At 49.1% G+C, this 27,171-nt stretch overlaps 1 protein-coding gene across 1 annotated transcript; it reads right to left on the bottom strand.

Annotated features, from left to right (window-relative positions):
• Positions 1–1,293: 1,293 nt before the first annotated feature.
• Positions 1,294–19,580, bottom strand: LOC146398080 (uncharacterized). The gene is given in 5 exon segments (XM_084983167.1): positions 1,294–1,369; positions 11,765–11,836; positions 14,695–14,820; positions 14,822–18,473; positions 19,193–19,580. Coding segments are annotated over 5 exon segments (4,218 nt in total). The 5' UTR covers positions 19,485–19,580.
• Positions 19,581–27,171: the final 7,591 nt, after the last annotated feature.

Genomic DNA, 27,171 nt, shown 5'->3' with positions numbered 1-27,171 from the left:
AGGGAATCAGCTTATAGACTATTTCATAGCAGAAGTAGTGACGGGCCTGATCCACTGAGCCGTTCTCTTCCTTGTTTTTCTCCAAACCATGTTTGAAAGGCTTGGGGCCCAGATGCCAGAGGCACTCAAGAAGACTCTTACAAAAGCAGTAGCCCCCTAAGGCTTCAATTGAGTTTGGTAATTTAAAAAACTATTTTTAAGGTCATACGAGGCTTTTTATACCCACTTCTCTTAAGCCTTATCTGTTTGCAAGAAGAATCAGAGAGTTGCTAAAGAGCATCATTAATTAGCTGAATAATGATTACTGACATACACAGCTGTGGATGCTGTGGACAAACGACAAACCTCGAGCTTTTACAGCAAAGAACACAGTACCTCTTTACCTCTAAATACACAGAAATATTATGCAAGCATCTTCTCCTTGACAAAGAAGCTAGGGAGGTTTTTATTTGGTACTTAAGTGAAGTTAGGGGCACTTCTGATATGCTTGCTTAGCATAAACACTTCTACATATATCACTTAACCATCACCTGAAACATTTTTAATATTGGTTTAAGAACTCCTGTATTGAAATCCGCAACACCAGTCTGTTCTTTGGTAACTTTATGTGTTCTTGACAATACTATTTACATAATTCATCTGCTTAAATGTCTAAATGTTCACTTAGGTTCAGTTTCCAAAATTATGAGTTAGTGGCATTCGTATTCATCTACGAGCTCTATATTTCCTTGTCCTATAGCTGACACTTTGAGCTTAACTTTAATTCCTCTTGTCTGCCTACACTAACTTTTTCAACCCTTTCTATAAAAGCCAGATATTTAGGATTTGCAGGCCGCATACAGTTTGTTGCATATTTCTCTTTCTTTCTCTCTCCCTTTTTTTCATTCACAGCCCTTTAAAAATCGTCCTCAACTTGTGGACTCTATAAATAAAAGTGGACCAAGGGCCAGATTTGACCCATGGCTCATAATAAACTCAATATAAAGGGATGATAGAGGAACACTTCTAAGGTTCATGTGCGTGTCTATAATGGCTCAGGCCTCATTACCACTCTTCCTCTACAACTAAAGGGTGTTTTTCTATTTATATCTTGTCTCCATAATTTAAAAAACTTAAATGCAGGGGAGATATGTAACTAGAGATGGGCTGGGGCCCTACTCGGACTTACAGAATTGTACAGTTTTCTGGCTGGGAGAAATTGTTGCGATGATCTAACTAGAACCCATTAATTACTTTATAGATACTCTACTGTATAGCTAAGAACTCACAAGTACATATGATTAACTAATTAACTTACAAATACCGGAGGGACAGCAAGCCTTCAAAGGAATCCTTATGGAACTCGGTCAAAGCATTATCCCTGAGAACTCTGAAAAATGAAAAGGTTATTTCTGGATCAAAATGCCAAATAACTACAACTATTTACTACATAGGACTGACTCCCAGATGGGGGGAAAACGTGGGTAATGGTGCCACCTAAACACCCTAATTCTTTTCTATTCATTTATTATTATTTTTTCAAAAATGTTAATGGCCACACCCAGGCGAGGGACTGAATCCGAGTGGCAGCTGCCACCTACGCCATGGCTGCGCCAAATACTGGATCCTTTAACCCACTGTGCCTGGCCGGGGATCAAACCCTCACCGCCCAGACACCTGAGCCACCGCAGTAGGACTCTTAACCCATGGTGCCACAGCAGGAACGCCCACCCCCATTTTTTTTAATGATTTTTATTTTTTCCATTATAATGGATATACAGTGGCCTGTCAATTTCTACTCTACAGCAAAGTGAATCTGTCATACACACATGTATTCTTTTTCTCACATTATCCTCCATCATGCTCCCTCACAACCCAATTCTTATTTAACTTAGGGATGGTGATCTCTGCTCTGTCTTAATTTAATTTATTAGTATTATTATTATTTTTAAATTTTGACTGTGCCCACAGCATGTGGAAGTTCTCGGGCCAGGATTCAAACCTGCACCACAGCTGTAATCAGAACCACTGCAGTGATAACGTCAGATCCTTACCTGCTAGGCCACCAGGAAACTCCCTGCTCTGTTTTCATTTTAGCCTTTCTTCTCATGCCCTCCTTTGTGTCCTTCTCTCCCTCCCCTGCTCTCTCTCCCCTCCCCCACTCTCTCTCTCTCTCTCTCTCTCTCTCACACACACACACACACACACACAGGAACCCATCCACTCTTCCCACCAAATCACATAGTTAATGTCTACTCTTTAGATCACGAAGTCTCTATTACAACTCAGCGCTGGTTGGCATCAACCTTGCAGAGCTGGTTGTGCTCCTTGCTGGGGCCTGCTGCCTCTGCCTCCTGGTTCAGCTGGTGGGGGCATCAGGGGACCCCGAAGGCTGCTGAGGGGCTGAGTGTAGGCCTTGGAGTTCTGGGGCGAGTGTGGGATAAGGAAGAGCACCTGCCGGGACCCCTTGCTCCTGAGGCAGAGCTGAGAGTCCTGGGGAAACATCTCTGCCATGCTGCAGAGCTAGCAGGAGCCTCAAAAAGACAGCAACTTTTGCCTGACCGGCAGGAACTGCAGAACCCAAAGGACTGACAGTGGGAAACCCAGAGGAGATGGGATTAAGATGGCGGAATAGAAGGACTGGAGCTCAACTTCTCTCCTAAAAACAACAAAATTACAACCAAATGCTGAGCAATCTTCAACCAAATGGACTGGAAACGTTCCAAAAGATATCCCACTCCAGAAGACAAAGGGGAGGCCACATCAGGAGGTAGGAGGGGCGATTATGCCATAGAAGCAACCCCATACCTCCCGGGTGGAACGCCCCACAGACTGGAAAGGAACTGGTTCACAGAGACTCACCCACACGAGTGAGAGTTCTGAGCCCCACGTCAAGTCCCCATGCCTGGGGATCTGGCATTGGAGAAAGAGCTCCCCAAGCATCTGGCACTGAAGGCCAGTGGGGCTTGTGTGCAAGAGCTCCATGGGCCTGGGGGAAACGGAGACCCCATTCTTAAAAGGCACACACAGACTTCCGCCTGCACTGGGTCCCAGGGAAGAGCAAAAGCTCCAGAGGACTCTGGGTCAGACCTGACTGCAGGTCTTGGAGGATCTCCTGGAAAAACAGGGCATGAATGTGGCTTGTTGTGGGGGAAGGACATTGGAAGCAAAGCTCTTGGGACTATTCATCAGCGTGTGTTCCTCTGGAGTTGGCCATTTGGGGAAAATCTGGACCCACCCCATCAACACTCAGAAGCCCCAGGCCAAACAATCCAGGTGGGATCACAGCCCCCCCACCCCACCCCCAGGCACACAACCGCCTCTAACCTCACCCAGAGACAAAGCCAGAGGGATAGAGATCAGCTCCACCTGCCAGTGGGCAGGCACCACTCCCTCCCATCAAGGGAGCCCACAGCAAGCCCCCCGGACCAACTTCAGCCACAAGGGGGGCAGACGCCAGAAGTAAGAGAGGCTACCGCTCTAGCATCTGCAAAAAAGGTCACCACACCAAAAACCTATAAAAAGGAAAAGACAGCCAACTATACTCAGAGAAGGGAGAAAGAAAACCCCCCAGAAGAACAGCCAAGGGATCTGGAGAGTCTCAGCCTCCAGGAAAAAGACTTTAGACTGTTGATGCTGAAGATGATGCAAGACATTGGAAATAAACTGGAGGCAAAGATGGACAATTTACAACAAACACTGAGCAAAGAATTACAAGATGTAAAACTTAAGCAAGAAGAGATGCAAAATACAGTTAACTGAAATAAAAAGTTCACTTAGAAGCAGCCAACAGCAGAATACAGGAGGCAGAAGAATGAATAAGCCAGGTGGAGGACAGACTAGTGGAAATCGCTGATGCAGAACAGAAAAGAGAAAAAGGACGGGAAACAAATGAAGAGAGGCTCAGAGAACTCTGGGACAACGTTAAACGCTGTATCATAGGGGTGCCAGAAGGAAAAGAGAGAGAGAAAGGGACAGAAAGAATATTCAAAGAGATAACAGCCGAAAACTTCCCTAACATGGGAGAGGAACCACTCACTCAAATCCAGGAAGCACCACGAGTACCATATAAAATAAACCCAAGGAGGAACACCCCGAGACACATACTAATCAAACCGACCAAAATTAAAGACAAAGAGAAGATCTTGAAAGCAGCCGGGGAAAAGAAACAAATAACATACAAGGGAACCCCGATAAGGCTATTGGCAGATTTCTCAGCAGAAGCTCTGCAGGCCAGCAGGGAGTGGCATGACATACTTAACGTGATGAAAGGAAAAAACCTCCAGCCGAGATTACTTTACCCAGCCAGGCTCTCATTCAGATTTGAAGGAGGAATCAAAAGCTTCACAGAGAAGCAAAAGCTAAGAGAATTCAGCAACGCTAAACCAGCTTCACGACAAATACTAAAGGAACTTCTCCAGGCAGGAAAGAAAAGGCCACAACCAGAAACAAAAATACCACAAATGGCAAGGCTCACCAGCAAAGGTATAATATACAGTAAAGATACAAAATTGTCCACACACAATTATGCCACCAAAGTCAGAAGAGGAAGGCACAGATGCAGGACACTGGAGATGCCCTCGCAATTAAGAGACCAACAACGTAAAACAATCTCGCGTATGTTTAGACTCTCCTATCAAAACTTCACAGCAGCTGCAAATCAAAAATCTACAACTGATACACAAACAAATAAGAAAAACCAACTCAAATACAACACTAAAGATCGTCATCAAACCACAAGAGGGGAGCACAAGAGAAGAAGAGAAGGAAAAAGAGCAGCAAAAACAAATCCAAAGCAATTAATAAAATGGCAATAAGAACACACATACCAATAATTACCTTAAATGTGAATGGACTAAACGCCCCAGCCAAAAGACACAGACTGGCCGAATGGATACAAAAACAAGACCCACATATATGCTGTCTTCAAGAGACCCTCTTCACTTCCAGGCACATATACAAATTCAAAGAGAGAAGATGGATGAAAATATCCCATGCAAGCGGGAGTCAAAAGAAAGCTCCAGTAGCACTACTCATATCGGACAACATAGACCTTAAAATGAAGACTATTTTAAGAGACAAGGAAGGTCACTACCTAATGATCAAAGGATCAACCCAAGAAGAAGATATAACAATTTTAAGGATCTACACACCCGACATAGGATCACCACAATATGTAAGGCAACGGCTAACAACCTTAAAAGGACAAACCGACGATAACACAATCATAGTGGGGGACTTTAACGCCCCACTTACAGCAATGGACACATCATCCACACAGGAAAATCAATAAGGAAACACAGGCCCTGAATGAAGCCTTAGACCAGATGGACTTAATAGCTACTTATAGGACATGCCATCCAAAAAGCAACACACTCTTCTCAAGTGCACATGGAACAGTCTCTAAGACTGATCACATCCTGGGCTACAAATCAAGCCTCGGTAACCTTAAGAAAATTGAAATCATATCAAGCATCTTTTCCCACCACAACGCTCTATGACTGGAAATCAGCAAACAGGGGGAAAAAAAAAAACCAAACTGCAAAAAACCACAAAGACGTGGAGACTAAACAACACGCTACGAAACAACCAATGGATCCCTGGAGAAATCAAAGAGGAAATTAAAAAATACCTGGAAGCAGAACACACCCTCACACCATGCACAAAAATAAACTCCAAATGGCTGAAAGACTTACATATACGACAGGACACCATCAAACTCCTAGAAGAAAACATAGGCAAAACACTCTCTGACAGCAACATCATGAATATTTTCTCAGGTCAGTCTCCCAAAGCAATAGAAATTAGAGCAAAAATAAACCCATGGGACCTCATCAAACTGAAAAGCTTTTGCACAGCAAAGGAAACCCAAAAGAAAACAGAAAGACAACTTACAGAATGGGAGAAAACAGTTTCAAATGATGCAACTGACAAGGGCTTAATCGCTAGAACATATAAACAACTTATACAACCCAACAGCAAAAAAACCAATCCATCAATGGAAAAATGGGCAAAAGACCTGAATAGACATTTCTCCAAAGAAGATATACAGATGGCCAACAAACACATGAAAAAATGCTCAACATCGCTGATTATAAGAGAAATGCAAATCAAAACTACCATGAGATATCACCTCACACCAGTCAGTATGGCCATCATTAATAAATCCACAAATAACAAGTGCTGGAGGGGCTGTGGAGAAAAGGGAACCCTTCTGCACTGCTGGTGGGAATGTCAACTGGTACAGGCACTATGGAGAACTGTTTGGAGATACCTTAGAAATCTGTACATAGAACTTCCATATGACCCCGCAATCCCACTCTTGGGCATCTATCCGGACAAAACTCTACTTAAAAGAGACACGTGCACCTGCATGTTCATTGCAGCACTATTCACAATAGCCAGGACATGGAAACAACCCAAATGTCCATCGACAGATGATTGGATTCGGAAGATGTGGTATATATACACAATGGAATACTACTCAGCCATAAAAAAGGATGACATCATGCCATTTGCAGCAACGTGGATGGAACTAGAGAATCTCATCCTGAGTGAAATAAGCCAGAAAGACAAAGACAAATACCATATGATATCACTTATAACTGGAATCTAATATCCAGCACAAGTGAACATCTCCTCAGAAAAGAAAATCATGGACTTGAAGAAGAGACTTGCAGCTGCCTGATGGGAGGGGGAGGGAGTGGGAGGGATCGGGAGCTTGGGCTTATCAGACACAACTTAGAATAGATTTACAAGGAGATCCTGTGGAATAGCATTGAGAACTATGTCTAGATACTCATGTTGCAACAGAAGAAAGGGTGGGGGAAAAACTGTAATTGTAATGTATACATGTAAGGATAACCTGACCCCCTTGCTGTACAGTGGGAAAATAAAAAAAATTATAAAAAAAAAAAAATACCCGGAAGCAAATGACAACAAAGATGCAACACTCCAAAACCTATGGGATGCAGCAAAAGCAGTTCTAAGGAAAGTTTATAGCCATACAAGCCTACCTCAGGAAACAAGAAAAAGCAAATAAACAAGCTAACTTTACATCTAAAGCAGCTCGAGAGAGAAGAACAGACAAGACCTAAAGTCAGCAGAAGCAAAGAAATCATAAAGATCGAGCAGAAATCAATGAAAGGGAAACAAAGAAAACCACAGAAAAGATCAATGCAACGAAAAGCTGGTTCTTTGACAAGATCAACAAAGCTGACAAACCCTTAGCCAGACTCATCAAGAAAAAAAGAGAGAGGACGCCGCAAAGCAGTAAAATCAGAAATGAAAAAGGAGAAGTAACAACGCACATCACAGAAACACAAAGGATCAGAAGAGACGGCTACATGCAACTATACGCCGATAAAATGGAAAACCTAGAAGAAATGGATGCATTCTTAGAAAAGGACAATCTTCCAAGACTAAACCAAGATGAAATAGAAAAGATGAACGGCCCCATCACAAGTCCTGAAATGGAAACTGTGATTAAAACACTTCCAACAAACAAAAGTCCAGGACCAGGCGGCTTCACAGGCAAATTCCACCAAACACTCTTAGCGAAGAGCTAACACCTATTCTTCTGAAACTATTCCAAAAGATCGTAGAGGAAGGGACACTCCCAAACTCATTCCATGAGGCCACCATCAACCTGCTACCAAAACCAGACAAAGGTACCACACAAAAAACTACAGGCAAAAATCCGCAACAACATGCCAGCAAACCGCATCCAACAGTACATTCAAAAGGATTGTACATCATGACCAAGTGGGATTTATCCCAGGGATGCAAGGGTTCTTCACTATCCACAAATCCATCAGTGTGATACACCGCATTAACAAACTGAAGAAGAAAAACCATATGATCCTCTCATTAGACGCAGAAAAACCCTTGACAAAACACAACCCCCATTTCTGATTAAAAAACCCTTCAGAAAGTGGGCATAGAGGGAACCTACCTCAACATAATATGACAAACCCACAGCTAACATTACTCTCAGTGGTGAAAAGCTGAAAGAATTCCCACTGAGATCAGGAACAAGACAAGGATGTCTGCTCTCGCCACCCACTAGCATTCAACATCGTCTTGGATGTCCTAGCCACAGCAATCAGAGAAGTAAAAGAGATAAAAGCAATCCAAGCTGGAAAGGAAGACGTAAAACTACCACTATCTGCAGATGACATGATACTATACCTAGAGAATGCTAAAGACTCTACCAGAAAGCTGTTAGAGCTCATCAATGAATTTGGCAAAGTCACAGATACAAAATTACCACACAGAGCTGCCCTCTCTTCTCTTTTCCCAAACGTTATTGGGAAGCCCCATACAGAACTACAGGAGGGTTAGGGCTGCACACGACGCCCTTTGACTTTTTTCCCACATTAAATTTTTTGAAAAAACTAAAATGTGGCGGTTCCCATCATGTCTCAGCAGTTAGCAAACCCGACTAGCATCCATGACGACGCAGGTTCGATCCCTGGCCTTGCTCAGTGGATCAAGGATCTGGCACTGTCGTGAGCTGTGGTGTATGTCGCAGATGCGGCTCGGACCCTGCGTTGCTGTGGCTGTGGTGTAGGCCGGCGGCAACGGCTCCGATTGGACCCCTAGCCTGGGAACCTCCATGTGCCACAGGTGCGGCCCTCAAAAGACAAAACGAACAAACAAACAAAAACGAAAATGTGCCCCAAATATACGTAACTGTTCAGTTTAATAATTACAAAACAAATCCCCTCGTGTAACACCATTCCCGTCAAGAAAGAAGACCACCAGCATCCCTTTGTTTTTCCATATATTTTAACTTTTTACACCCTTGAAATTCTACACTTATGTATAAAATCTCAATCTTTTGAGACAAGAATCCCTTGAGAATGTCATAAGCGCAATGGTCCTTTTCCCTAGGAAACTGAACTTTCTTGAATACATGCAAAGGTATGCAAGCAATTTCCATTTGTGGGCGATCCTTCTATGGCAGAGGTCTGTGAATAGAGTAGACTGAATTCAGAGGGCCGCACTTGGATGGGAAATCAAATTACATCCCAATTTTCACAAATCTCTAGCGAAAATGAGCATTTCCTTCCACTGTGAATGTAGGCAACAAACCACAGTGGACAGCAACACGGTGAATCTGGTCCCCAGGAGAAATCACAGACCATTTCATATCACACATTTGTTGCAGATCTTTTTTTTTTTACACACATCCTAATGAACATGGCAGCAGTTGCATGTACCGGTGCAGGTAAGGAACCCAAAACACAGGGGCTATGAAGTAAACGGTGGCTGTAATACAGCCTGGTGGTTCGACACAGGAGCTCAGGGCTCCAAAGGCCTTGGTTCAAATGTTGGCTCCCCCACTTCATGAAGAGAGAGACCTGAGCCAACATGCTTCATTTCACCAAGACTCAGCTTCTTCATGGGGATAATGATACCTTCCCCCACTGGGCTGTAGTGAGGAGCGCATGAACCACTGGAACCACATAATGGGCTTAGGACCCACCCTGTCCGGCACTGTCCGCAGGCCCATTCATGCAACTCCCACTACTATTGTTACTTCCCAACAATGCAAAGCTCCTCCTAAGTGAGGTCTGATTCCTGATGCTCTGTTCATGCCAGATAAACCAAATCAACCTTAGGAAGCATATTACCTTTAAATCTTGATTGCACACACATGCTCCCTCCTCTCCCGCCCCCGCAAGACTCTCATCCTCTCAATTCCTCTGTTAATACTTCTCTTGCACATTTCTTGAACTATCATTTATTCTCATCGCTGCCTTGCAGTTATAATAGTTATTAGCCCTACCACTATATCTTGGGCTTTGAGTTAAGCGTAGCATATTTATTACTATATCATTAATTTTATCTTTTGCCTGTTTTTTTTTGTTTGTTTTTTTTTTTTGTTAGGACTGCACCCATGGCATATGGAGGTTCCCAGGCTAGGGGTCAAATCGGAGCTGTGGCTGCTGGCCTAGGCCACAGTCACAACAACACAGGATCCAAGCAGCATCTGCGACCTACACCACAGCCCACGGCAATGCCAGATCCTTAACCCACTGAGCAAGGACAGGGATCGAACCTGCGTTCTCATGGATGCTAGTCAAATTGGTTTCTACTGAGCTCGCCAGGAACTCCTATATCCCTAATTTAAAAAATACTCTGAAAACCATTTCAATATAATTGGTGTCCTGTGTTTTGCTATATACTTGAACTGATTATACATTTATTGGTTGATTTTCATTTACAGAAATTTATTGCCTCTCACTTCTGTAAGTGAGAAGTCTGAGACCAAGATGTTGGCAGGGCCACGCCCTCTCTGAAGTTCCTAGGGAAGGATCTGTTCCAGGCCCCTCTCCTGATTGCTCATAGTTCTTTGACTTGTGGTAGCATAACTCCAGGGTTCATGTGGGGTTGTTTTGTCATTGTTGCTGTCTTTTTAGAGCCACACCCATGGCACATGTAGTTCCTAAGCTAGGGGTTGAATCAGAGCTGCAGCCGCCAGCCACAGCCACAGCCACAGCCACAGCCACAGCCACGCCAGAACCACACTGCATCTGCGACCTACACCACAGTGCACCGCAACGCCGGATCCTTAACCCACTGAGTAAGGCCAGGGATCAAACCCGCATCCTCATGGATCCTAGGCGGGTTTGTTACTGCTGAGCCACAATGGGAACTCCCTACCTTATTATACAGTTAAAATCATTATCCCAAGGACAGAGCTTCTGTAGATTGCCAGAGAGATATACGTGGGGACTGGGGGTAGGTTAAGAAATCCTGCCCTGGGGAACCAGTGACCCCAAGTTAGGAACCTCTGTTTATAAGATACAAACCTCAAGCTAATTTAGAAATCCTCAAACCTCGCTAGATTCATGTTATAGTGTACCGACTCCCAAACACACGCTTTTTAAATACTGTAAATTTCAATTTAGTTTTTAAGAATGTGTAAACATATCTATATGCTCACCTGGCTCAAAATTCCAAAGGTATGGAGGACACAATCCAAGGTTTTGCTCTGACCCCTGACCCTCAGGCTACCAGCACGCTCCACTCCCCAGAGGAAACTAACGTTATCTATCTCTTGTGCCAAATGACTTTCATTTTTCTTACAAGTTTGAGAAATAAAATCTCCAAGTCAGATACCATCATGGACAATAAAAACAACATATAATGTTTAGGAAACCTGTCAATTAAAAAAAATTAGAGTTCCCATTGTGGCTCAGCAGGTTACGAACCCACCATAGTGTCTGTGAGGATGCGGGTTCAGGCCCTGGCCCTGCTCAGTGGGTTGAGGATCCAGTGTAACTGTGAGGTGCAGTGTAAGTCGCAGGTACAGCTCAGATCTCATGTTGCTGTGGCTGTGGCGTAGGCCTGCGGCTACAGCTCCAATTCAACCCCTAGCCTGGGAACTTCCATAAGCTGTGGGTATGACCCTAAGGAAGAAAGAAAGAAAGAAGGAAGGAGGGAAGGAGCGAACGAGGGAGGGAAGAGGGAAGGAGGGAAGGAAAGAAGGAAGGAGGGAAGGAGGGAAGTAGGGAGGAGGGAAGGAAGGAAGGAAGGAAGGAAGGAAGGAAGGAAGGAAGGAAGAAAGAAAGAAAGAAAGAAAGAAAGAAAGAAAGAAAGAAAGAACGGAAGAAAAACAGACAGACACACACACACATAGGATTTCAGTCAATAGATTGCTTTGAAATATGGAGAGGGAAATACTTTTCTCACAGCTTCCGACCTCAAAACTCTGGACCAAGAAGGACCTTACAATGGAAGATGTTATATTCATATTTGGAGAGAATATACTCACAGTGTCTCAACCCACTGGAATGCCTTCCATGTATTTCCATCAATGTAAGAAATAGCGTTTCCTTGGAAATCTCTGTGAAGAAACACAGTTCATAACTTTAATAGGCAGCAAAAGAATAAAGAGGATAAGTAAGAGAATCATGGCCACCTTGTGGGGACTATTCAAATGCAGAAAGGACCAGCTTTCTAATTTCCGCAGCTTTGCAGCTTCCAAGTGGGCACCGTTAGTAAAGACGCAATGCGAGGCCACTGGCACCAACGATGAGGCATTACCTCGGAACCTGACTTCCTATCTGTCCGATTCCTTGGATAGATAATGCCAATTACTCTGAATGTAAGTTTCTTCCCCCCAGTCACCTCAAATGACTCCTCCTGGGAGTTCCTGTCATGGCTCAGCAGAAACAAATCCAACTACTATCCACGAGGATGCAGGTTCGATCCCTGGCCTTGCTCAGTCGGTTAAGGATCTGGCGTGCGCCGCGTAGGTCGCAGACACGGATGGCTTGGATCTGGTATTGCTTTGGCAACTGTAGCCCTGATTCGACCTCTAGCCTCGGAACTTCCATGTGCCGCAGGTGTGGCCCTAAGAAGCAAAATAAATAAATAAATAAAAACTGAAATGACTCCTTCTACAAATCAATGAGAACAAAACAGCAAAAATGTATCAGTACCAGCAAAACAAAGAAATCCTAAGTCAGGCAACACCCACGCTTTGGCTCAGTGGCCTCTGAATCTCTCCAGGTAGTAGAAGGGTAAAGGCAGTCAGAAATTAGAGGGACCAGTACGGAAATCTCTCTCAGACATATTGCGCAGGAAAAAGCACACTGAACAAGGAGCAAAGTCATGAGCTCACTGGGGAAAAACAAAAAGGAAAGAGACTGGAAGGTAAGACATACATCCAAAGAGTAACGGGAGTTTTCTTATGCATGGGGTGGGATAAGTCCAGACAGATACCTGTAGGCCCATCTGCCTAGGGGACAGTTCCACTCAAACAGAAGCCTCCTGACTGCTTTATGCTCACCAGTACCCGAGGCCCAAAACTCCGCTCGCCTCCCTCCAACGGGTTCTCCTTCCAGACTGCTGTGTTTCCACCGGTTACACCATCCCTCGCATCAACATACGAGATTTTCCCTTTCCTGGACTCCCCGCCCCAGCTCCAGTCAACCGCTAAATCTTGTCAGTTCTTCCTTCGTGGTGCTCTCAGCAGTTCCTTTCTACTCCCATCACACCCACTCCAACTGCTCACTTTACTCCTAGATTTCACTGCAGCATTCACTTTGGTCTCCCTGAATTCACCTTTTCCCCTCTAGATCACTCTGCATATGGAACCGAAAATAATCCCCTTGTTTCCATCATCTGTGCCTCTTGCTTACAAACTTTCCATGGCACCCATATCTTAAGGGCGTTAACTTCCAAACCTGCGGGGCCGACAGTCAAGGGTTTTCCATAACCACATCTTTCGCTGTTGCCTGACCCAGTTCTTGGCAGCCAGACGGATCGATGAAATCCTGATCACCGCGACAGCCACACTGAGGCCTGAACTGTACCCACTACTTTTTCTCTAACAACTCACAGCTAATCTTTAAGTCCCAGCCAAAGTTTCAGCTTATCCATGCAGCTGTCCCTGACCGCCACACCCCAGTGAGGACCGGAGCTGGATGCGTTATGGTACCTTTCTATAGCTCTTCTAACACCTCATTATATATCGCCGCCCTTTTAAAGGCATAGTCCTCTTCTTCCCACACATCATTGTCCTGTTCTGGAGACAACGCCATACTTCCGTGGCTCTCACAGTATTTAGCCCTGATTTGGCACAAAATGGGTACCACATAGAGAAAGCCAGGTGACAAAGAGGCGTTCGAGATATAACAGAGGGACTCAATAATCACAACAATAGCTAACAATTGGGAGTCCCTTTGTGGCTCAGTGGTTAACAAACCCAACCGGTATCCATGAGGATGAGGGTTCAACCCCTGACCCCGCTCAGTGGGTTAAGGATCCGGGGTTGCCGTGAGCTGCACTATACGTCTCAGACATGGCTCACATCCCGCGTCGCTGTGGCTGTGCTGTAGGCTGACAGCTGGAGCTCTGAATCGACCCCTAGCCAGGGGACTTTCACGTGCTGTGGGTGTGGCCACAGGAAAAAAATAACTAACAATCAAATATATGCTAGGCACTGACATGAAAGCTTCACCTGTCTTTACTCATCTAAACTGCCCAACACGTCTGGACTCTGTGAGATGGTGACTATGATAATTCCCATTTTGCAGATGCGGAAAGTAAGTCAAAAAGCTAATAAATGACTGACCTGGGTTCAAACCCACAAAGTCTGGTTCCAGAATCCCCACTCTTAAGCCCTTTGTTGTGTTCTCACCCATGACATGGGGAAAGGGACACGTTACTGTGAAGAGGATGGAGCAAAGGCAGGAGAAGAGGAGATGTTAACGAACTAATGGGGTAAAAAATGGAGAAGGAGAAAGAATAAGGGCAATCATATGGAACAGACTGGAGAAGAGGGAACAACAGTGAAAAGAACGAAGATAGGGAATCGCTGACAAACAAAAAGAGAAAACAGAAAGTCAGTCAACACGGGCTGGGGAGATGAGAAAGACCTGGAAGAGAGGCTGCCATGCCAGGCGGGATGCAGAGAACAAATGAGGAAAGGCAATTCTTGGAATTCCGTCGTGGCTCAGAGGAAACGAAGCTGACTAGCATCCATGAGGACGCAGGTTCCGTCCCTGGCCTCGCTCAGTGGGTTAAGGATCCGGTGTCGCCATGAGCTGTGGTGTAGGTCGCAGACGCGGCTCAGATCTGGCGTTGCTGTGGCTGTGGTGTAGGCCGGGAGCTCCAGCTCCGATTCCACCCCTAGCCTGGGAGCCTCCATATGCCACTGGCGCCCCCCCCCCCAAAAGGAAAAAAAACCGTTCTTACAAGATGGTGAAGGTGTGGTTGTGGCTCTTGGGCCCTAGAACAGGCACACTGCGGAGCCTCTGATTTGGGCTGAGTCCAGTGCACGACAGCGTCTCATTTCTGCAGGTACACAGCTCACATATGCTCTGTGATGACATTCTGTTCTGACTGCTCCTTTTCTGGGGGGTATTGGGCGGAGTGCACCACCGAAGACTGCGCGGAAGGAAGGATTGTCTCAGTTGACCCTGGTTGAGAAGTTATGCTAACAGGTGGAGCTGTGACTTGAGTCAGGCCTGGGTAAGGAAGTGTCACCGCAGGGTATTCTGGAGCGGGAGATGTCGTCTCTTGCAGGACTGTAGAAGGTTCAGCCTCTGCAGTAGGGCGTTGAGTGGTGGTAGGCTCCTGACCTTGATCCTCACTTGGAGCTGGAACTGTCACCTCCTGATGCAATGGCTCTGGAGGCTGAGGTGGGGTCTCTTGCTCGGCTGGAGGAGGTTCAGCCTCCACACCGAATCCTGTAGTTTCAGTCAGTTCCACGTCCACAGGTTGAACTGTGACTTGAGTCAGGTCTGCATGTGGACGTGTCGCCTCAGGGTGTTCTATAGGGGGAGCTGTAGTCTGCTGCAGGCCTGTAGAATGTTCAGCCTCCGTGGTGGGTTCTGCAGTTGTGCTAGGCTCCTGGTTCACAGGCTTACTTGTGACACTGGGTGACGCTGGAAGCTCAGCCTGACCCTGATGTGGTGTGAGAACTGTTTGGCTCTGACTTACGGGAGGCTGGGTTAGGGTCTCCTGCGTGGCTGGAGAAGGTTCCTCCTCCTTCGTGGGTTCCGTCGTTATGCTAAGTCCCAGGTCCAGAGGCTGAACCGTGACTTCAGTCAAGGTTGGATGCTGATGCTGAACCTGCTCTGGACGTGGAAGCGTCGCCTCGGTGGGGTTTGGAGGGGGAGTTGTAGGATGTTCAACCTCCGTGGTAGGTTCTGGAGTCACAGTAAGCACCACGTCCAAAGGCTGAACCGGGGGGTTGGGCAATGTTGGATGTGGAGCTTGGTCCTGACCTGGAGCTGCATTCGTCGCAGACTGATACAATGGAGGCTGGACCACAACCTCTTTAGGTGGCTCCAGAGTCTGAGCTGGGGTCTCCTGCGTGGCTGCAGAAGGTTCATCCCCCTTAGCGGGTTCTGCACTTATGGTCAGTTCCAGGTCTGAAGGTTGAACTGTGACTTCAGTCAGGGATGGACGCTGAGCCTGAAGCTGCTCTGGATGTGGAAGTGTCGCCTCGAGGTATGCTGGAGGAGCTGTCGTCTGCTGCAGGGCTGTGGGATGGTCAGCCTCCATAGCAGGTTCTGGAGGTTTAACTGCGACACTCGGCGGAGCCTGGTCCTGTCCAAGCGTCGGAACCGTCATCGCAGGATGCACTGGACTTTGTGCCTCCACCTCCTTAGGTGGCTCTGGAGGCTGAGGCGGCGGGGCCCCCTGCTGGGCTGGAGACGGGTCCGTCTCTTTGAGGGGTTCCAAAAGCTCCTGCTGGATCGAGGAAGCCTCTGTATGCCCAGGGGACTGCAGAAGTTCGGGGAGGGGCCCTTGAGAGGCTAAAAATGGCTCCACCTTCTCAGGAGGCTCTGGCGGCTGAGCCTGAAGCTCCTGCTGTGTGGCAGAAGGTTCTCCCTCCTTCGGGGGCTGCGGAGATGCAGCTGGGGCCCCAAGGGGAACGGGAGACTGAGCTGGGGCCTCCTCCTGGACTAAAGAAAGCTCCATTCCCCCAGGGGGATCTAGAGTCTGAGCAGGGCCCTCCTGCTGCACTGGAGAGGTTTCCACCTCCTTAGTGGGTTCTAGAGTTAAGACAAGCGCCAGATCCAAAGGTTTCCCTGTGGCACTAGACAACCCTGGACGTTGCGCTTCACCGGGACCTGGAGGTGAGAATGTCGCCTCTTCATTTACTGAAGGCTGAGCTTCGACCTCTGCAGAGGCCTCTGGAGGCTGAGTTGGGTGCTCCTGATGGCTGGAAGAAGGTTCGGTTTCCTCAGGAACCTCTTCAGGCCGAGCTGGGGCTGAATGCTGACCTGAAAACTCCTGCTGGCCTGACAACAGTTGCGACTGCTCAGGGGACACCGCAGACTGCACCGAGGTTTCTGGTGGCAGTGGAAAAGCTTCAACCTCATTACTGGATGCTGGACTTAAGGTGAGCACAAGATCCACAGGTGTAACAGTGACACTGCTGGGCCGCTGCGGAAGCTGAGCTTGATCCTGACCTAGCGGAGAAACTGCTGTCACGTGATGCTCTGGAGCGATAGCGACATACTCATTAGAGAGCTCTGGATGCTGAGCTGGGGAAGATTCAACCTCACCAGGAGCCTCTGGATGCTGAACCGGGGCCTCCTCATGAACGGCAGCAGCCTCTGGAGATTGATCTGGAGCCTCCTGTTGAACTGGCAAAGGTTCAACTTCCTCAGGTGGCTGTGGAGGCAGCGTGGGGGCCTCATGCTGGGTTGTAGAAAATCCCACACTGGTGTGGGACACCGACGGCTGAGTTGAAGGCTTGTGCGGATTTGGAGACCCAGGTCCCACCTCTGGCCTGGGTTCTGTGCTTATGGTAAGCCCCACATCCACAGGCTTGACAGTGACATTGGCTACGTTTGACTGCTGAGCATGATGGTGACTTGGAGGTGAAACTGTCACTTCATGATGCTCTGGAGGTTGAGCTGGCTGTTCCTGTTGAGCTGGCAAAGGCTCCGCCTCCCCAGAAGGCGGCTCTGGAGGCTGAGCTGGTTGCTCCTGCGGGGTTGCAGAAGGTTCTACCTCTTCTGCAGACAGAGCTGGGGTCCCTTCCTGGGTTGGAGAAGTTTCAGCTTCTTCCAAAGACTCTGAGAGCTGCACTGGGGTCTCCTGCTGGGTTGGAAACGGTTCATCTTCCCCAGGAGGCTCAGAAGGCTCAGCTGGTGGCTCCTGCTCACTCAAAGGCTCAACCTCCCCAGGAGGCTCTGGAGGCTTCTCTGAGATCTCCTGCTGGGTTGGAGAAGATTCTGTCTCCTCAGGGTGCTCAACAGGCTGAGGCAGGGCCTCCTGCTGGGCTGTAGTTGACTCAGCTTCCTTAGTAGGCCCTGGAGTGATGGTAAGTCCCAAATCCAGAGGCTGAGGTGTCGCATTGGGCAAGTGCAAATGAACCGGATGCGGCTGATGATGCAGAGCTTCTAGCTCATCGCTCTCTGGCCTCTGAAGTACATCCTGGGTAGGGAACCCTGGGGCGTGAGCTGGGGACCCTAGCTGGACTGGGGAAGGTTCCACCTCCTCAGGGCGCTCTGGAGGCTGAGCTTGGGTCTCCTGCTGGAGTGAAGAGTCAACCTCTTCGGGGCGCTCTGGAGGCTGAGGTGGGGCCTCCTCCAGGACTGGAGGAGTTTCAGACTCCTCAGGGCTCTCTGGGGCCTGCAATAAGGCATGCTGCTGGACTGGAGAAGGTTCAACCTTTTTAGTGACCTCTGGAGTTACGGTAAGGGCCAGATCCAGAGGTGTCACAGTGACACTGTGCCAGCCTGACTGCTGAGCTTCATTTACCCTATGACGTGCTGATGGCTGCCCTCCAGCCTCCTTAAGTGTCTCCGAAGCTTGAGCTAGGAGGGCCTCCTGAAGGCTTGAAGTTTCCATTTCCTCAGGGGTCTCTGGAGGCTGAAACAGAGCCTCCTGCTCAAGTGGAGGTGATTCTACCTCTTCTGTGGGCTGTGGATGCTGAGCAGGGGCCTCTTCCTGGAGTGAGGATTCCACCTCCTCAGGGGGCTCAGTAGGTGGATCTGGGTCCTCTACAAAATCTGTAGGTAGATTAGGATAAAAGACACTCACACCGGGATCGAAATGATTATCCTGCCACTGTTCCAGCTGCTGAGTTTCTTCAGACTGACCCCTAGTGCCAACACTAAGTTTGGCAAGCTGTCGGTGCTGAAACAGATCTTTCTTCTAGTTTGGGGGTGAAACAACAAATTTGGTTGGTTTTGAACTCTTGCTACCTAGAGGTGGAACAAGTATTTCAAATAATTGGTGATCTTTTTTTTTTTTTTTTTTTTTTTGTCTTTTGTCTTTTTTGTTGTTGTTGTGGTTGCTATTTCTTGGGCCGCTCCCGCGGCATATGGAGGTTCCCAGGCTAGGGGTCGAATCGGAGCTGTAGCCACCGGCCTACGCCAGAGGCACAGCAACACGGGATCCGAGCCGCGTCTGCAACCTACACCACAGCTCACGGCAACGCCGGATCGTTAACCCACTGAACAAGGGCAGGGACCGAACCCGCAACCTCATGGTTCCTAGTCGGATTCGTTAACCACTGCGCCACAACGGGAACTCCCTAATTGGTGATCTTCAGCCTGATCTGGACCTACCCTCTCAACCTTCCTTTGGAGTACAGGCAGAACTAAGCCCTGACTCTGATCCCAACCTAGCACTAGAGGCACCTCTGGGAAATTCTGATGCTGCCTTAGCCTGTCATTCAGATGCTGCTGGTCAACAGAAAAGTGATCTGGCCTTGCAGGCAACTCACCAACTGAATCCAAGTCCGGGTCTGGAACGAAAGTCTCCGTTACCTCCTGACTGGGCGGGGCGAACATCTGGGCTGGAGAGGAGGCCGTCGAGTAAGCCAAGCCCCCCGGCTCTGCCGAGGGTGCAAGCACATGGGGCGAGTCCAGTGAGCGTTCAGAGGTCAGCCCTGGGGGGTCGGAGGTCAGGGGGACATGGTCCAGGGCCCAGTCCGACGCCTGAGCTACCTGGACCAGAAGCCACAACGGTGGCCACGAAAGGAGGAGCAGCGGGGACCAAAGGTAAAGGCGCGACATGACGGGACGTTCCCTGAGCGGGAGCTGAACCACTAAGGCAGCGCCCTGTCAGCAACCGTGTGCCCCGTCCTCCGCCTCACCTCACCCGGCTTAGTTGGGCCGTCTCCAGGCAGCCCCCCCTTACTTAAGTTCGCTCTCCTTGGGCCCCTCTAGGCACGCCCCCTTTCATTGCGTTCCCTTTCGTCTCGCCGCCATAGTCTCGCCGCCATAGTTCCGTTCCCTGAGTTCCGCCCCCTCGTTAGGTTTCAGGCCCCCCCCGCCCCCCCCGCCCCGGAGCCAAGCTGCGCCTCCCGCCTCCCTCCCCAGAGAGCCTTTCTCCCAGGGTCCGGAGGACCCTCCCCCTTGCAAAGGCAACAGTTCTCCCCTGCGCAGCCCCCTCCCCAGCCCCTTGCCCTCCCCAGCCCCGCGGTGCCGCCCCTCCCATCCGCCCTGGCCCCCACAACTGGGCAGGATGGGGGCTGCCGCCAAGAGCCGCCCTCGACTCCAGAGGCCTCGGGGTGGCGGGGTGGGAGGTGCAGAGCTTCCCAAGGAAGCCGCAGGGCCTAGCGTTCCAGGAAATTCAAACATGCTAGTCCAGTTCTGGTCATTTGAATGCCACCTCCTCAAAGGGAGACCTGAGAGACATTCTTCCTCCCCTTGGCCACACTGTTTCCAAGAGAAGTAGCGGACCTGCAAAATGAGCACCAGTCAGGGTGCCAGCAGGGGAACACACCTCACAGGTGGCAGTTATGAAAATGTTGCCATTTCCTCTAAGCTCTCCGTATCCATGTCCCGTTACTAATTCACCACTGTCCTATTAGGGGTTACCACTGACTCAGTGATGACTCCAACACTTCCGTAGGAGGGGTTTTGGGGGGTGGGGGGGGTGGGCAGTGAATGGCCCTTTACACTATTCGCCTGGGAAAACGTCCCCATCCACTTGCCTCAAGCCAGCCATTAACCTAGAAAAGCATTTCAGTGCCGCTTTTCAGAGGTCTACTGTGGGTGCCCACATGAAGACACTTCAGATGTGAAGTTTGGAAATGCTGTAACCAGCACCCAGTTTACTTCCTTCCTACTCCTTTTAATACTCTATCTAATTTTAGTCCTTTTTAATTGGCTGGCACACCTTCTAACATCCAAACTCCAAGAGAGGAGTTTCATCTTAATCCCAGTGTCTAGCACACAATGGTTTGGTTTGGCTTGGTTTGGCTTGGTTTGGTTTGGTTTGGTTTAAGAGCTGCACCTGAGGCATATGGAAGTTCCCAGATCTAATCAGAGCTGCAGCTGCTGGCCTACACCACAGCCACAGCAACGCAGGATCCGAGCCACGTCTGCGACCTACGCCACAGCTCAGGGCAATGCTGCATCCTTAACCCTGCTGAGCGAGGCCCGGGATGGAACCCACCTCCTCAGCGATGCTCATCGGGGTCGGGTCTGTTACCGCAGAGCCACAGCAGGAACTCCCCACACATAATGGTTTTTAAATGGAATTGATTCTAAGACTGGCCTCATTTAGGAATGGATCTGTTATTATAATCAGGTTTCACAAATCTTTAGCCTCAGTACTGAATCCTTTCCTCTCCCGTTTTACATTTCTTAAAGCCCAAATTGGGTATCTTCGAAGTTCCTTAACCGATTTGATTTACACGGAATTAAGTATTTTGCACAGGAAAAACTTTCAAAAAATGTTTACATTTGTTCAGAACATAGCCACCTTTTCTTTCTCTGCTTTCTTCCCTTCAGAACAAACTTTGCAACATTGGGGTGAGTTAAATACACAGAAATCTAGTTGCAAATTAAGTTCTCAGGGATGTGAAACACACTTTTTGCTCCTTAAAAGGAAAACAACCCAGGAGTTCCCGTCGTGGCTCAGCAGTAATGAACCCGGCTAGGATCCAAGAGGATGCGGTTTCAGTCCCTGGCCTTGCTCAGTGGGTCAAGGATCCGGCATTGCCATGAGCTGTGGTGCAGGTCGCAGATGGGGCTTGGATCTGATGTTGCTGTGGCTCTGGTGTAAGCCGGAAGCTATAATTCCAATTTGACCCCTAGCCTGGGAACCTCCATATGCCGCGCGTGGGGCGCTTAAAAAAAAAAAAAAAAAAAGACAAAAGACATATGAGTTACTAAGATCCAGGTAGTACACCTTATTTGAAAGGCATTAATAGTTTTCCAACACTGGAGCCATAATCACACTGAAAGCCATAGTTCCTTTGTTCCCAAATCCCTGGGATTCTGTCTGGGGGAGTTCTAAAAGCCCTGTGTCTTCTCCTGGGTCCGCAGCTGTAGAAGTACACTGAAGGCCCTCAGTCCTGCTCTCCAAATTTCAAAGAAGAGGTCAGAGCCCTCGCTAAGCACCTGGAAGGTGGGTACCCCTGTTACCCCCCATAGGGACCTCCCATAAGGGAGGTTAAGTGACTTGGGGGCCCGAGCCCACACAACTCTTTAGGGGTAGAAGCTGGGTTCTCACCCGGCTCTTTCTGATTCTAGTTGGAGAGGGAGGTAGTTCAGTGGCAGAGCGAGTGAGCTCTGGAGCCAGACGTGCTTAGTTCTGAATCTCAGCTCTACTCCACAGTGCAGTGTTTGCTGGGCTTTCCCTAAAACAGTGCAGGGTCCAGGGCAACACAAGTGGCTAAGACAACTGCTACGGGGTCGTGATTTTTCATAGGCCCCTGGGGATGGCATTGAAGATGGAAACTTGTGAATTGAATTTGATCCATCCTCAGAAAAGAGGAGTCACAACGCCCTCTGGCCCCTTGGCCTCAGGCACAGGGGGCCAGAGTGTGTGACTTCAGGGAAGTTCCAGAAATTCACTGAGCCTCGGCTCCTCATCTGCACACTGGGGGAAACATCAGGTGAAATAAGGTAATATCATTAGGACAGTTTCTGGTCTGCTGTAAGCTCTGGAAGTTCCAGCTAATTCTCATCAGTCCCTGCTTTCACTGCTCCTCTGACCACTGGAGTGAGATCTGTTCTTGTCTGGACACAGATGCAGCTTTGCTTGGATCTGACTGAAATCATCAAACCAGTATTAATGCAATCATCTCTCTCAACGCTGGGATAGCTAGTATTCTCCCGGATTCTTTTCCTTTTCTCTTTCTTTCTTTTTGTCTTGGCCTCCCCGTGTGGCATATGGAGTTCCCAGGCCAGGGATCAGATCCAAGCCACAGTTGTGGCCTATGACACAGATGCAGCAACACCAGATCCTTAACCCACTGTGCTGGGGATTGAACCTGGGTCCCAGCGCTCCAGAGATACCACCGATCCTGTTGTGTCACAGCAGGAACTCCTCTCCTGGATTCTGTTGTAGGATGCTGGCTCTTCCCACTCTCTTTTTAAAAATGGATTCAGGGAGTTTCCGTCGTGGCTCAGTGGTTAATGAATCCAACTCGGAACCATGAGGTTGCGGGTGCGATCCCTGGCCTCTCTCAGTGGGCTAAGGATCTGGCGTTGCTGTGAGCTGTGGTGTAGGTGGCAGACGGCTCGGATCCCTCATTGCTGTGGCTGTGGCACAGGCCCTCGGCTACCGCTCCACCCAGACCCCTGGCCTGGGAACCTCCATATGCTGGGAATGCGGCCCTAGAAAAATACACAAAGACCAAAAAATTTTAAAAAAGGATTTAGGGGAGTTTCCGTCGTGGCACAGCAGAAACGAACCCGACTAGGAACCCTGAGGTTTCAGGTTGGACCCCTGGTCTCATTCAGTGGGTTAAGGATCCAGCATTGCTGTGGGCTGTGCTGTAGGTTGCAGAGGCAGATAGGATCTGGTGTTGCTGTGGCCCTGGCGTAGGCCGGCAGCTATAGCTCCGATTAGAAGGAAAAAAACCACAAAATAATGAACTGGGAAAAAGAAACACCAAAAACCCAAAAGGCGTACTACTTGCATATTTTGGAGTACTAAGTGAAATGAAACGGTGCTAAAACCCAAGGACACACAGCAGTTCCTTGTCCCTGACCAGTTCCTTGCCCATCTCCCTGAGCCAGCTCAGTGGGCCTGGTTACTTCTAGGGAGCTGGTTTTTAGGCGCTCCCCCCCACCCCAGCTTTTTTGTCTGTTTTAGGGCTGAACCCACAGCATATGGAGGTTCCCAGGCTAGGGGTTGAATCCGAGCCTACACCATGTGGGATCCAAGCCGAGTCTGCGACCTACACCACAGCTCACAGCGACACCGGAGCCTTAACCCACTGAGTGAGGCTAGGGATCAAACCTGCATCCTCATGGATACTAGTCAGATTTGTTTCCACTGAGCCATGACAGGAACTCCTTCCCTCCCCCCTCCCCTTTTTTTGTCTTTTTGCCTTTTGTGGGGCCACTCCTGTGGCATATGGAGGTTCCCAGGCTAGGGGTCCAATCGGAGCTGTAGCCACTGGCCTATGCCAGAGCCAGAGCTATGAGGGATCCCAGCCGTGTCTGCGACCTGTACCACAGCTCATGGCAATGCCAAATCCTTAACCCACTGAGCAAGGCCAGGGATCGAACCCACAACCTCATGGTTCCTAGTCGGATTCATTAACCACTGAGCCACGACGGGAACTCCTCCCCCCTTTTTGGCCACACTCTCAGCATGCAGAATTTCCTGGGCCAGGGGTTGAACCCACACCACAGCAGTGACCTGAGCTGTGACAACACCAGATCCTTATCCTGCTGAGCCACAAGGGAACTCCAAGGGAGTGAGGTCCAGCTGAGTTTTCTGGTGCTTTTCTCCATGTCTCTTTGCACATCCAGTTCTTGATTTATCCGTTTAGTCCCTGTCTGTTGAATTCCTAGTAACATGGGCGAGGGCTGCTTCTTTTACAGTCTCACCCCCAGTCCATTCTTGAGGTTCAGGATGTCACTATTTCCAGATAAAAATGGATAGTGTTTATGAAATCGTGGCCATGTAGACACTGTTCTCCGTCGAGCTTAATAATTACACTCGCTCCCCGGCCTGAGACTCTGGGTGTTTCCCTTCCCCTCCCCTCTCCCTGCACTATCTGCTGCTGTCACGTCCTCTGCTCTCCTCCAGGGCTCTGGCTTCGCACTTAGCGTGCGTCTCGCTCCAAGCCCACTCCTCCAGGGTCTGTCCCGCTAGTCACACAGCCGCCAGCCTGGAACCTCCCCTCGCTGCCTCCTGGGTTGGGCCTTGTCCTGGCTCCCTGCTCTTCGTGCTCTCCTTACTCTCGCTCTGTCGGAACACATCCCCAGTTAAGAATCCCTAACTCACATCCGAAAACAGAATGGTCTTTGGACCTCCTCCGATAGTTCCAACTTGAGTATCGATTAACGGGGCCAAAAATGCATAAGGACCACAAATTACCGGGAAGGCACTACTGCTTTCAAATGGATTGTGTTTTACTTAGCACAATGGCATCTCAGAACATGTGAAAACCTGTTGAGAGTGGAGGCTTGGGAGTTCCTGTTGTGGCTCAGGGGTTAAGAACTCAACATAGGACTTCCCTCGTGGCTCAGTGGGTTAAGGACCCAATGTTGTTACTGCTGGGGCAGAAGTTCAACACCTTGCCCAGGAATTTCCACATGCCACAGCTGCAGAAAGAAAGAAAGAAAGAAGGAAAGAAAGAAAGAATGAAGGAAGGAAGGAAAGAATGGAAGACAGAAAGAAAGAAAGAAAAGGAACAGAGGGAGGGAGGGGAGGGAAGGAAAAGACCACAACATAGGATCCCTGGCCTCACTCAGTGGGTTAAGGATCCGGTGTTGCTGCAAGCTGATGGGTCACAGATGCAGCTCGGATCCAGCATTGCTGTGGCTGTGGCATAGGCCGGCAGGTGCAGCTTGGATTCAACAGCTAGCCGGGGAGCTTCCATATGCCACAGGCACCAAAAAGAAGAAAAGAGTCGAGGCTTGAGAGTTAGTTCAATCTAGCTTCAACCTCCGATCCTCCATTTGCCACCTCATGCCCTTGACTTCTGGTAACAGAGCCTCCCCTGCTCCCTGTGATTAAGTGGGCTCTGAAGTACTGGTTTAAGGCCCCACTGAGCATGGCTGGCCAGTCATGGTCTCCTGCTGGACACATGGTCCAAAGGTGTGGAGTTGGGAGTTCCCGTGTGGCTCGGTGGGTTAAGGATCCGGCACGGTCACTGCTGTGGCACGGGTTGCTGCTGGGATGCGGGTTCTTTCTGGCTCGGGAACTTCCGCATGCCACAGGCGTGGCCCAAAGCAATGAGAAGACCCAGAGAAAAACCAAATAAAAACAAAGGCGTGCGGAGTTCCCACTGTGGGACGGTGGGTTTAGACTGCAACTGCAGCCGCTTGGGTCCCTGCAAAAGTGCGGGTTTGATCCCTGGCCTGGAGCAGTGGGTGAAAGGAGCTGAGACTTGACTCAGTCTCTGGCCTGGGAACCTCCATGTGTCATGAGTGCGGCCATCAAAAAAGAAAAGGGAAGAAAACGGTCCGGCGTTGGAATGACTGACGACCATCTTCGCGGTCATGGGGCACGAGTCCTCTGGAGGCGGAAGCCACGGCAGAGGAGAGCACAGATGGGGAGAGGACGACGTGGTCTGCGCCCTGGAAGCAGCCGGCTCTAAGCCCGCAGGCTTCCTGGGGAGATGAGCTGACAGACTGTATGCCATCTGCGGTTCACGCATATTTGGTTGGATTTCTTCCACTTGGAACGTAAAGAGTGCTGACTAACAAGTTACCGTTGTGAACCTGGGCAAGGTTTTCACCCCCTCATCTCACCCCCAAGTCTCGGTTTCCTCCTCTGTTGGAGGGGGGAGTAAGATCTACCTCACAGGTAGCCGCAAGATCTCCAGGAGGTGGGAGTTCCCCTTGTGGCACAGTGGTTAACGAATCCGACTAGGAACCATGAGGTTGCGGGTTCAATCCCTGGCCTCGCTCAGCGGGTTAACCGATCCTGCCTTGCCGTGAGCTGTGGTGTAGGTCACAGATGGGGCTCCGATCTGCCTTTGCTGTGGCTCTGGCGGAGGCCGGTGGCTACAGCTCCCATTAGACCCCTAGCCTGGGAACCTCCATATGCCATGGGTGGGGCCCTAGAAAAGGCAAAAAATAAATCAAATAAAAGCATTCTTCGGCTGCATGTTCCCCCGCCCCCATTCCCTCCTTAACTGGCCTGGATACAGGGGAGGAGCAGGATCCTCTTTCCCTATCACCCCGAGTCTCAAACTCGCTCAGGAGGCAGGGCGCTTCTCTCTGTGACGGAACCAGGAATAAACTTATATTAGCCACGGGTCCTAGGACTGCCGCTTATTCATGCTGAATACAATCACAACCATCTGCACACCTTTCTCCCGGAAGAAAAAAAAAAAGGGCTGTCGGCAGTGCTTGACAGCTGGTTGTTTTTCCTTGAAAACAACCCCTTGCTACTTACTGCTTCACTTTGCGGTCAGTGAGCTCACAGAGCAGAGAGAGGGTGGCAGGAGCTCAAAGTCTACACTGTGAAAAAAATTAAATGTGAGATCATAACATCCACGTACTTCTTTTGTTTTAGGCTGAATGCAAAGGAAGTCTCCTGGGACTCACTGTCCTAGGACAGTGACCCATATGGGGATTCGTAATTCCCAGGGCCTTTTTGTTTTTATTTAACTTTTTTAAAAACTTTTTTTCTTTTCTTTTTATGGCTACACCCGTGGCGTATGGTTATTCCTGGGCTAGGAGTCGAATTGGAGCTGTAGCTGCCAGCCTACGCCACAGCCACAGCAACGCGGGATCCGAGCCGCGTCTGCCACCTACACCACAGCTCACGGCAACGCCA

This window comes from Sus scrofa, chromosome 12 (genome assembly GCF_054392235.1).
Source record: "Sus scrofa isolate SSC_HxYL_T2T_F1_AM1 chromosome 12, Sscrofa_HxYL_maternal_Yorkshire_Landrace_v2.0, whole genome shotgun sequence".
Lineage (NCBI taxonomy): Eukaryota > Metazoa > Chordata > Mammalia > Artiodactyla > Suidae > Sus > Sus scrofa.
This window is presented reverse-complemented; position numbering and strand designations above follow the sequence as displayed.